We start from the raw sequence: 12,099 nt of genomic DNA, 5'->3' as shown, positions 1-12,099 counted from the left end.
TTCCACTGACATGGTGTCTAGTGCTTGGTTGCCTTGGCCCCTTGCTCCGTGTGCAGGCAAATCAAAAGTCAGTACATGTTGGTGCAAAAACTGTATTCAAACACCAACTATTACACTCAATCTACTCAAGATGAAGTTAATCAGGGCGAATTATGAAGGTGTGTGCATGTGTGAGATTTATTAACAGTCGTTTGTTTTTCTCTGCAGAGTTCTATGAGGAGATCTTGTCGCTGGCCTTCGGCCTCACCTGTCAGACCATCTCTCCCCAGATGTGGCAGCTTCTGGGCGTCTTGTACGAGGTCTTCCAGCATGACTACTTTGACTACTTTACAGGTATGTCTCACATGAATGTGCACGCACTCACTAATTATCTATTTCTGTATTTCAGTATTTGCTCTCTATTGGTTTCTGGATCTGTAGAGTTATGGTAATAACAGTACATATATAATAATAACAATGCATTACTATGGTCTGAAATATGTGCTACCAGAAAGGAATATGAATTATTTATATTTTAATTTTGATTGCTTAACTTGAATAATTGCATTAAAAAACTGAATTTGAATCACATAATTTGAATTTGCATTGTTCAATTTGAATCATTGCATTGAAAAACTGAATCTGAATTGTAAATTGAAATTTAAGTCATTAGTTTGGAACTGAGCATTCAGTTCTCACAATTCAAAGAAAGTTAGAGTGCAGTCATAGGTGTACATTGCACAGAGTAATTGACTTAGCACACAGCCTTGTGGAGGCTGTGCTGTGCCTGAGGTTGGAGAAGAGGCAGAAAAAATGTCTTTAAAAATCTGGGCAGCTGTGGACTTGTTGTGCAATAAGAAAGCGGATGTGATATGCAGGCTGGCTTTGATGTGCCTTGACACACTCTCAGACCCTGTTTCCATTTAGCAGTAACATCTAAGTTTAACATCTAAGTCTAAGTTAGGCCTAAATAGCGTGATCAGTCCTATATTATTGGATGGTTTGATTCCCAATTAATAATGTGGATTGATGGATTTAATGACTGGGTAGAAACAGTATTTTGTTTCCTCTGTGTATGAAAAATACTCAATGAAATGACAATAAAGTGAATCTTGTCGTTGAGACTGTTAATGGCTGGCTTTTAGGGAAAGGGATGATGATGGCTGAGTTTAGGCAAGAACTTTTTTGATGGCTTATGTTGGTGAAAGATTAAAGATTTTGGTGAAGACCCCTGAGAGCTGTTCAGCACATGTGTTGAGTGGGTACTCCTTCCTAAGGTTCACTGACCTGAGCACACATCTCTATAGTCTATAGTAGGGCTAGGCGATATATCGATATAAAAGATATATTGATATATTTTTAAATGCGATATGGAATTAGACCATATTGCATATATCGATATAGTTCAATTTTTGTTCTTTCTTTTATATATAAACTCTGCCCTTACTAGGGTTTGTCATATTTAGTTCTTTTGTAATGTTCGTTATTCTTTTCTCATATAAATATACTTATTTCAGAAAAAGATTGGCCTATTTAATTTCATAGGCTATTTTTATTTAAGATATTTTTTTAATTTAAATGTGCACTTTATGGAGCTTTGATTTTTTTTTTTAATTTTTACATACATATTTGACTTTGACTGAACATTTGCTCTCACTTTGCGATGAAAATATCGGGATATATATCGTATATCGATATTTAGCCTAAATATATTGGGATATGACTTTTGGTCCATATCGCCCAGCCCTCGTCTATAGTTCAGAACTGCAGTATCTGTAATATACATGTTGCTGTTTGCATGTTGATAGGCCAACCCACAAAAAGACTAGCATTGAAATGATGGCCTGTGTTTGTGTTACAGATATGATGCCTCTTTTGCACAACTATGTTACTGTGGATACAGACATGCTCCTCTCCAATCCTAAACACTTAGAGGTCATCTACAGCATGTGCAAAAAGGTCAGGTTATAAATGTCTCCACCTACTTTTCACAGTTAAAAATTTGAACAAGGGTCCTGTTTTCCCAGCACTGCTGCTGAGTCCTGACTGGTTAACTATTTTACCTGTTGTAGGTACTCACCATAGATGCAGGTGAGGATGCAGAGTGTCACGCTGCCAAACTGTTGGAAGTCATCATCCTGCAGTGCAGAGGCAGAGGAATTGACCAGGTCAGAAAAACAGTACAGACCTTCAGTTACATGTTCACCAAAGTGACTAACATTCACTTTTGAAACATCTGCCATTCATTCAATACAGTAGTTCCCAACCTTCTTTGTCCAATGTACTCCCACAGCCCTGTCAGATGACATCACCAATATATGACATTATTTACAACGAGACATTTGTCTCTGCACACTCCTCATCTTCCCCCCAGGGGTGAAATGTTCCTGAATAGAATCAATTTGTTCAGAACAACCATGTCCAAAACTGATGCATTTATAAATATAGCCATTTTCCATGGTTTTCTTGACAATAACCAAAATCATTATCAAGAAAACCATGGAAAATGACTAGATATCAGCTCTTAAATTAAACTCTTATGAGCTATTTTTGTTATCATTATATTTGTCCAAACAAATATACCTTTAGTTGTACCAGGCATTAAAATGAACAAGAAATTGATGAAAACAAGGGTGGTCTAATCATTTTTCCATGACTTTATAAAGCTTTAACTCTGGATTGATTTTTAAGTTTATTTGACATGCAGAAATCTATACCTGAAACGGTTTATAATGGAGATTTTCCTTTTTGAGTCTAGTGGTAGGTGTGACTCTATTAAATCCAATGGGGGGAGTGAAATTGAGCATTTATTATGACGGATTCTTTCAATCCAGAGTCACCAAAGTAAATATTAGACCCATTTTTTTCACAAGCTACGTTCTGAGCATAGGAACTCTGAAATGCCATTTTTCAGACGGACAAATCATGAAAAAATTAATATTGTTCAAGACCTTTTTCTAAAGATTCATTATGCTTTACGTTTACAACATTTCCGACTCGGCCAGTTAGGAGACAGGGAGTGTGTACCATTTCGTAGCATTGCCGAGGCTTTTAATGAGCCATCTTTATTCTATTCAGTCTTTGTCAAGGCCAAGCTGCAACCTTGGGGCTGAGCATGGGGGTATAAAGAGACCTGGATACAGTGTTGGAGGTGGGCCTCTGTTCTTCCCTATGATAGTTGCCCAGTAGTACATGAAGCCAAAAAAATTTGATTTCCATGCATAAAAATTACCAGAATCTTCTGCAGCTATCCTACATCTGTCCCATGGAGCAAGTGCACTTGAGACTTGCTACCTCAGCAAGTGTCTTACTTAAATGTGGATGAAATTAAAACTCCTAGACTTTACTAATGTTGTCAGACCGAATGGATACAATTCTGCTGGTGAAACAAGTCATTTTGTGTCGTTGGGTTGTAATGTTAGAAAAAAAAAAAATCCAACGATTTACAGATGTTTCTTTCCCAATGTAAGTCTTCGGGAAAAATCTTTGTGGGCCCAATGTTATCATGTAACGGACTATCTCTTGCCATGTTTCCCATTCCACCGGTTCACCATAATGTCAAATCGACCTTAAACCTGCATTCTTTGTAATGGCCAGCAGGGGGCGCCACTGCCAGTTGCACAAAGAAGTCAGTTTGTGTATTAGTCAATAGAGATATAACCCTACTTCTGACTTAATTAATTATCTCAGCAAACATTTTCCTCATGAGATTATTTTTTAATTGTTAGTGTCAAGTCATGTTTATTTTGTAAACTATGGTCCCATTTAGAGCAAAATCGATGATATGGTATGCTTTATGGAGTGGGTATCTTATGATTGACAGGTCAGTACAACAGTGCACTGTATAATTTACCCTTTCACATTGTGTTTTCACTTCATCAAAGTTAACTGGAACATTTAACTGGCTTAAAAATGAATTGTTTAGTGTTCAGTTGGACTAAAAGACTCTTAAGGAGTCGGCTGTTTGCCATACTAGTAAAAAGTTTCTGGTTGGAACTCATGCTTGATAACTTTGGTTCCTCATTACCTGCGCATATACATGTACATTTAGGTGTACATTTTAGTATTTTTAATGTGTTTTGTATTGGTATGGAAATTATACATGGTGCACACACAGCTAATCCTTGCTCGATGTGACTGTTGATTTAAATGGCAATGTCAAAGTTTTCACTTTGGTTCGAACCACTGTTGACTGTAGGTCTCGTTCCAGTTGAACTGTAGGTCTAACAGCAGCCTAATATCTCTGTTTCCTGCGTACAGTGCATCCCTCTATTTGTGGAGGCGGTTCTGGAGCGTTTGATGCGGGGGGTGAAGTCTAGCGAACTGAGGACCATGTGCCTGCAGGTGGCCATTGCTGCTCTATACTACAACCCAGCCCTGCTCCTCCACACGCTGGACAACATGCACTTCCAACTCAACCCTCAGCCAATCACTGCCCACTTCATCAACCAGTGGATGAATGACACAGAGTTCTTCCTGGGGTAAGGGGGATGAATCTGTTGTTTGAACTAACTATAAACAGCTTCCTCCTACAGTCCAAAGTCATGCAGCCTGGATTTATTACTATAAATTGCCCGTATGTGTGAATGAGAGCGTGAATGGTTGTCTGTCTCTATGTGTCTGCCCTGCAATAGTCTGATGAACTGTGCAGGGTGTACCCCGCCTCTTGCCCAATGTCAGCTGGGATCAGCTCCAGCCCCCCCCATGACCCAAGTTGGATATGCAGTCAAGGATATTTGGATGGATATAACTTTGTTCTAGTAATATGAAAACATTCCTCTGGTCCGAAAATGCCTATTGTACCCAGTCTGGTTAGAAAGTGGCCCAGCAAACTTTGTTTCTGCTTTGGTGATGTCATTGTGACTACTTGTGCTCTCAGTCACTAATAAGACTGTTTGTTAAACACTTACTTGAATGACTCCAATGTGCTAGCTTCGTCCATTTTCTAATCTGTGTTTCCCCTTCCTTAAAAAGTCAACAATGTCACAACAAGTTTAAAATTGGTCAATGGTGCAAATTTCATGTCAGATTTTACTAAAGTTGATCTATATAATAAAACTCCCTGTTGTGAATGGTACCTAAAAAATGGGGCATTCAAATAGAAATGAATTAACTTAATTTATTCATTTTTTGATTTAAATTTTATTTTGCCCAGCAACTTTGTCTGGAATTTGCCTTTAACTTTTTTCCAGTGATATTATATTCATAAGTTATGAATTTACACAGTCAGCATTTTTTGCCAGCTGTCATTCCTGCATTAACTTATTTGTATTTGTAACACTATAGTTTGCTCTTTGTTTGTGAAATATAGTATGTTGTCCATGTTTGCGATTGGTCATATCTTGCAAACACTCCCTTTTATGGGAATGCCCATGACTGGAAACCTTGGGTTGGCTTGATAAACGCTGTTGTATAACTTCTTTGCATGATTGTGGTTGTTAGGTTAGTGAAACCATGAATGTTGAACATGCTTCATAGTACAGGAGTCCTATTTGTAGACCAGCTCAAACCTACAATGAGAAGATTGATATCAAAGCTGGAGAAAGGCCATTACTAGCCAAGCTTAGCATAAAGACTGGAAGAAGAGGGCTAGGGTTGTAAATGGGTGGAAAAAGATTTGGACTTGATTACTTCATTTGCACTCATTCTCAGTGTTTCTCCATGTCTAATCCCTAGGCTCCATGACCGTAAGATGTGTATCATCGGACTGAGCGTGTTGCTGGAGTTGCCCAGTCGGCCGGCGGTGCTGGAGGGAGTTGCTGCCCAGATCGTCCCCTCCATCCTGCTCCTGTTCCTTGGGCTCAAACATCTCTACGCCTCCCGCCTTGTCAATAAACCAGACCTGCTGCCTCATGCAGGGGCACAGGATGAAGACCAGAATGGTGAGAAGAGGTCAGGGAAGCGTCGGAGGAAGTTGGTTTGAGGAAAGTCATAAAAAGAACCGAATAAAATTGTGAAGTTGGAGTGCAGGGGTGAGATGGAGGAACTTATGTAGAATGAATGACAGAAAAAGGCAGAGAATAAAATTGATGATAACGAAATGGGATTCTTGATTTTTGCCAACATCGGATTTTCCACCACTCAGATCTTCACTGAGCTTTGAGCTTAAATGAACTGTACCACATTTACCTTCAAATCCCCACAGGCTCTATTTTGCTTCAGCCAAGCGTAAAGTAATTAGATTCCTAAACCTTGTCTACTGCTTGTGGGGCACACAGATAAATTAACTTAGCGATACGGTGGCAGCTAAGACATTTCCTGCAGCCTGGTGATTAAAATACATTGATTATAGCACATTAAAAGGTCCAGCATTACATTTTCTTAATGGAAAAAGTTATATTTTCATTGAGCAAATGGTTCAACATGTTCAGGTTTGAAATATGCTTTCATTTAAAAGGGAAGGATCTAAAAGGACAATGTTATGGAGCTGATATCAAGTAACAGAACATTTTCTCTTAACTTCTTTAAGTCAGTGGGGGTATAATCACTTTGTGCCTCTCATTATTTTTCCTTCTCTTTGTGTTAAAAAGTTCAAATGAGAATCTGAATTCTGAGCTTCGATGGTAATGTCTGCATTGTCATCCGTATGAGCAGAAGAGATTCCCAGTGATGAAGATGAAGTGAATGAGAACCATAACGCCATGCAGCATCAGTCTAACATGCCAACGGGCCAGGCTGGTGACGATGATGACGATGACGAAGATGACTACTGGGATGACGATGGCTTTGAGGGAACACCCCTGGAAGAGTACAGCACGCCTTTAGACTACGACAACGGAGAGGACGAGTACCGCTTCTTCACCTCTGCCCTGCTCCGTAAGTCATAGTTTGAAAAATGGGTGTCAGCTTAAATAATATTTTGGTTATTTCTTCTTTATGCTTTTTGTAACCATTTTCCTGTATATTTAGCCAAAGCTAGTTTATAGAGCATTTTTAACATTCTAAGAGCTCTTACTTGAGATTCAACAATTCTTTCAATTCAACTGTTTCATTTATACCCAACATGAACCTACAGGTACATCTCAAGAAATGTAAAGGAATATAAGCTATAAGTCAAGTTGTAGCTCCACACTGAATCGATGACACTCTTATACTTCCTATTTGCATCCTACTTGAGCATTCTGGGATCTCTAGTTCCAAAAATGAATGGCAATATTATACCTCGTAAATATACACATAAATCAAAAAATAAGAGTGCCACCAAATCCATCTATTTAAACTTTTTTATGTTGCACAATTACACTGGCTCAGTTGTCTCAGTTTTGTCTGAGATCACTCATGCTGTTAAATTGTTGTTTGAAGTAATCAAATCATTTAAGTATTCAAATGTTCACGTAGTGTAAATCACCTAATGTAAGATTGCCTTTCTCTACCTGTAATGGGACTGGGTATCAGCCCTTTTATTTTTTTTGGAATCACATTTCAATAGCACATTACAGCAGTCATCACCATTATGGTAAATGGCATTGTGATCCATATTTTCAGATTTTTATCTTGTTATAAACAAAAAACACTCAGAACTTGGGGGTGGCTCATCTACAGCAAGTAGTAAAACAGATTTTAAAAAATTAAAAAAAGAAAGCTAAATAATATTAAACAAAGAATGGCGTTTCAGGGAAATGTACAATCTCCACTTGTCCCAGATTTCCTCAAATTTGGCTTTTTGAAGCCTGACAGAGAAAGTGATTCTTTCTATTCTCCAGGAGGTCGAGCTTGTTATTTTCCATTGAAAGTTTCCTCCATAATATGATTATTAGTATCCTGTTCCCATTTTCGTTTAATGTAGGTGGTACTTGTTGTTTTAACTCCTTGAAGTCCCTTATACAGTCTTGAGGTTATTTTAAGCCCTGAGTCTGCCTTGTAGGAACTAATAAGAATCTTCAACAAATTGTTTTCAAACACTTTTTGGCTCTCTGGAATCAAACTATTGATATGATGTCGTGCCTGAAGAAATCTATAAAAATCACTATTGTTTAAGTAGTCTTTTTAATGCCTCAAAACTGCTCACCGACTCCTGGTTAGAAATAAATGCAAATTGAAGTTAGGCCCCGATTAGGCCATCCTTTATAGCTGACGTCGAATTTGTTCGGGATAAAGTCAACGTCATGTGAGCACCATCTCAGAATCTTTATCGCTTTAAGCAGACCATTTTTATGAATAGTGTTTAGCCATATTTTCAAACACCAATTGATCCATTTATTGCATATTGTTTCCATTAAGTTTCTCATTAATCTTTTATCCCCTATCCTTGCCTGAATCAGAATTTTCACCGGACATGCTCTCCTCAATTTCTTTCCATCTCGCCTGGTAATCAGAGTTGCACCAGCAAAACAAAATTAAATTGGGCTTAGATATAGTAGTCCTCCTTTATCCTTTGCTAATTGCAGGGTTTTAAATTGTATCCTTGGTTTTCTTCCTTGCCAAGGTATCAGCCCTTTTTAAAATAAAAATGATATAAAACAGAGAAAATTAGTAAATCCTCACCCCCAAGAAGCTGTAAGCAGTATTCATGTTTGATAAATCATTTGGAAAAATCATCAGTCATCAGAATGATCAAGTCTTTTCTGTCTCTTATTTTTTTTCATCTTGACTGTAGCTGCATGAAAACACCATTACCTTTCTTTTTGGTCCTTTGTGTGTCTTAGGGGTCCAGAACACCGATGCAGCCTGGTACCAGTGTTTGACAGCTCCACTCAGCGACGACCAGAAAAAACAGCTGCAGGAGATCTACAGCATCTCTCAGCAGAGGAGGAGCCCCGCCGCCAAGAGCCAGTGGTGAGAGGCAACACAAACACACTGTAGAGTAGTGACACAGTATCATAGATTTGTCACTTGACATAGAGTAAGATGTCAATACTTATAGTATATTTAGTTTTATTTAGATTTACTTAAGACCAGGATGTAGTTGCATGTCCCTGCGTATCTGCACATGTGCATATGGCTGTATGGTACTCAAGGTCTGCAATTTAACCCAATAGTCTGTTGTTTCAAATGTTGTTTACATAACAATTGTATAATATAAGAATTAGATTCTTAAAACACAAAATGTAGAACTATGAACTGAAAATGAACATTCATTCATTCATTCATTACCATTAACCGCTTATCCGCAATCGGGTCGTGGGGGGCTGGAGTCTATCCCAGCTGTCATTGGGCGAGAGGCGGGGTACACCCTGGACAGGACGGCAGACTATCGCAGGGCTAACACATAGAGACAGACAATCACGCTCTCATTCACACCTACGGGCAATTTAGAGTCACCAATTAAACCTAAGTGCATGTTTTTGCATGCAAACTCCACACAGAAGAGCCGCACATATATATATATATATATATATATATGTTCATATATATATATATATATGTTCATATATATATATATATATATATATATATATGTTCATATATATATATATATATATTACATTATCTGTCAAGTATTACATAATCAGTTTTGGAGAGAAAAACCCTCATGAAAATGTAATAAAAATGTAATTACAATATCAGTCAGGCTATTTTATTACATTATTGGTGAAGTTATTACATTATTGGGTTTTATCACATTTTCAATCGAGTTAAGTGCAAATATTATTACATTTTCATGCGTTATTACAACTTTTCCAACAATTCCAAAACCACTGCCTCAGAGCTTTTATTCCGAAGTCAATCTTGTAACCATTTGTAAGATCTTACCTGTTCCACCGCATTGTACACCCAATTGGGGTTGGGGGGCAGTGGACTTTTAGGGGGAGAGAGCAGGTCAACAAAAGCTGTCACATAGAAGTGGTTCACACCATCTGAAAGGGAACCTGAATATTGATTCGAGATGCAGCCCTGTCAAGTTGTGTGTCAAGTTATTATAGCACTAAATCTGTAATAAACATTATATGATGAATCAATGTATCAATTAATTAAAATTATTACGCCGTATAAGGTTTTAGAACATTGTGGTATGACTATATGAAGTCCATTGCCATTCTCAATTATGTGTCATAAGTTATTGCAGCAATTTTAGATGCTGTGATTTGGCTTGATTTTGGCTTTGAGATTTGTGTATTTTCAGCGATTTGATGAAGAGCACTTCTGTCCTGTAAACTACTGAGAAACCCCCATATTGTCAATATACCCAGAAAGCTTTACATTGTAACACATACATGCAATTTCATGAGGCTGTTATTAACCTAGACTTCACACCAAGTCATTTTATACAGTGAGGTCAAGTTTTAATAAATGCTCTCACTACAGTGGAACTGCTCCTATGGGGATTAACATCACCACACACGATCATACACAATTTATGGGGATCCCAGCATGTAAAAATATTCAAATTCCATAGAACAAAAGAAAAAATCAATAGGTTACAAAGTCTTTAAAAAGATACTGTTTGGTTAAGTAACTAAATCTTTTCTTTGTTGGGTTTTCAGAGCACTGTGGAGACAGATGGCAGAATCAGAAAGGAAGGGCAAGAAGAAGATGGGAAGAAGATGGTCTGACCTGCAGTGGAGTTCAGTCTGATTTAAATGACCTATGACCACATCAGACCGTATCAGACTTACTAGATCCCAGCAAAACCAGGTTCCAGGGTGCCATCAGAACTGGATTGAATTGCACAGGCTCGGTCAGCATCATATCAGTTTGGACCTGGTAAACTTTAAAAGCCCCTACCACAATTGTCCTATCACCAAGACAGAACCACTGGCCTGTGTGTATGTGGACTCCAGAGAAAGATCTGCATTATAAATATAAATGTCCTTGACCAGCAAAAATTAGTTTAATTTCTTGTAGAGTGCAGTCCTTTGGTCTCTGGCTAAGTAAAGGTGTGTATGCGTATGTGTGCGTGCGTGCGTGTGTGTGTGTGTGTGAGAAACTGTAATAAATAAAAACACATCAGAATGAGTGCTTGTAAGTACTGTAAGTGCTTGTCTTTGTCTCTATATAGTTGAACACTTTTTATCATCTCATGAAGGCCTACAAGGAGCAAGAAGAGCTGTCTGGGTGCCTTGTATAGACTGTGGATGGACAAGGAGTTGTGGTCAAAATCTTGTGTCCTCCAGCTATGACATCAAAAATAAAATGTAAAATGGGAGAGGGATCTCAGGAGAAGCAGTTTTTTGTCTTTCTGTTTGTCCCTGGGTTTCGTTTTTGTAAGGGTTTTCAGAACTAATTTAAGAAAATTATAAAAGTTCATGTGAAACTTTTCTGAGTTGTTATTCCATCCTTCGCTACAGTGTTAAAGGGAAACTTTGGTGTTTTTCAACTTGGATCATGTGTCCCATGTTTTGGTCTGTAATTAAATTAAATTAAATTAATTTAGCCAAAATCATGAATCACAAATTTCCCTTAACCCTCTATGGTACGCATTAATGATGCCAGTTATATTCTATATTTAAAAACTTCATAAAAGGAACTTTTTAAACCGGTTTCTTGTCTGGAGTAGCAATATTTTTTTTTTTCCAGATGGAAAAGGGCCAGCAAATGACGTTTTGAGTGCTATTTTGTGGCTTTTTCTTTGGAAAAGTCTGCAAAAAGGTTTCGATATGGCCTCCTGTAGTTCATGAGACAAATTAAAGCATTGCTATTGGTTCCCTATACTCTTCCCTCTTTTTTTTAAACTTTATTTTTCCAAGTTTTCACATACATATCATACATTGAACTCAAAAGTAGGTGGCTAAAATGGCATTATAAAAGATGCACCCGTCGCCAATAGCGGTATGCAAAACAGACATTAAAAATAACTAGAAAATGTGTGTGTATCTGTAACTGTAATCACATCAAAGATCAAAGGCAATCAGATCAAAGCAATCAACAGAATTAACTGACACCTGGTCCGGCACAGTGACAGCAGAGGTGGACAGACTCGAATTTCTGTCCTCAAACAAAGTATTTTTGGCAAAACCGTAATACCTATCATTGATCCGACTTCACTTTGAGCGTCCTGAGTTCTTCCTGAACGTCTACATATGTTTTTTTTCTCAGCAATATTTCAAAAATAGCTTTGTTAGAGCGATCTAAAAAAACTGTTCCATCTCCCTTTTTCAGAAATCTTCCTGCGTTTTTAATATGGGAGCCATTGAGGCTGTTGGTGCGTGTTGGTGGCGCATCTGTGCGTCCTACGCCCAA

The 12,099-nt window shown here is 37.9% G+C and overlaps 1 protein-coding gene across 2 annotated transcripts in view; it reads left to right on the top strand.

The window, feature by feature from the left end:
- Positions 1 to 11,025, top strand: part of ipo8 (importin 8) — a 30,603-nt gene extending 19,578 nt beyond the window's left edge. For both annotated transcript variants that reach the window (XM_059325767.1, XM_059325768.1), the window contains exons 18-25: positions 208 to 333; positions 1,841 to 1,938; positions 2,052 to 2,147; positions 4,240 to 4,460; positions 5,656 to 5,861; positions 6,574 to 6,795; positions 8,625 to 8,754; positions 10,404 to 11,025. In XM_059325767.1, the coding sequence (XP_059181750.1) occupies positions 208 to 333; positions 1,841 to 1,938; positions 2,052 to 2,147; positions 4,240 to 4,460; positions 5,656 to 5,861; positions 6,574 to 6,795; positions 8,625 to 8,754; position 10,404 (1,100 nt within the window). In that variant the 3' untranslated portion in view covers positions 10,405 to 11,025. The remainder of the gene's footprint in view (positions 1 to 207; positions 334 to 1,840; positions 1,939 to 2,051; positions 2,148 to 4,239; positions 4,461 to 5,655; positions 5,862 to 6,573; positions 6,796 to 8,624; positions 8,755 to 10,403) is intronic.
- The last annotated feature ends 1,074 nt before the right edge of the window (positions 11,026 to 12,099 follow it).

The sequence above is a fragment of the Centropristis striata genome, chromosome 22, assembly GCF_030273125.1.
Source record: "Centropristis striata isolate RG_2023a ecotype Rhode Island chromosome 22, C.striata_1.0, whole genome shotgun sequence".
NCBI lineage: Eukaryota > Metazoa > Chordata > Actinopteri > Perciformes > Serranidae > Centropristis > Centropristis striata.
The sequence above is the reverse complement of the archived record's forward strand: the minus strand, read 5'-3'. Positions and strand labels throughout refer to the sequence as shown.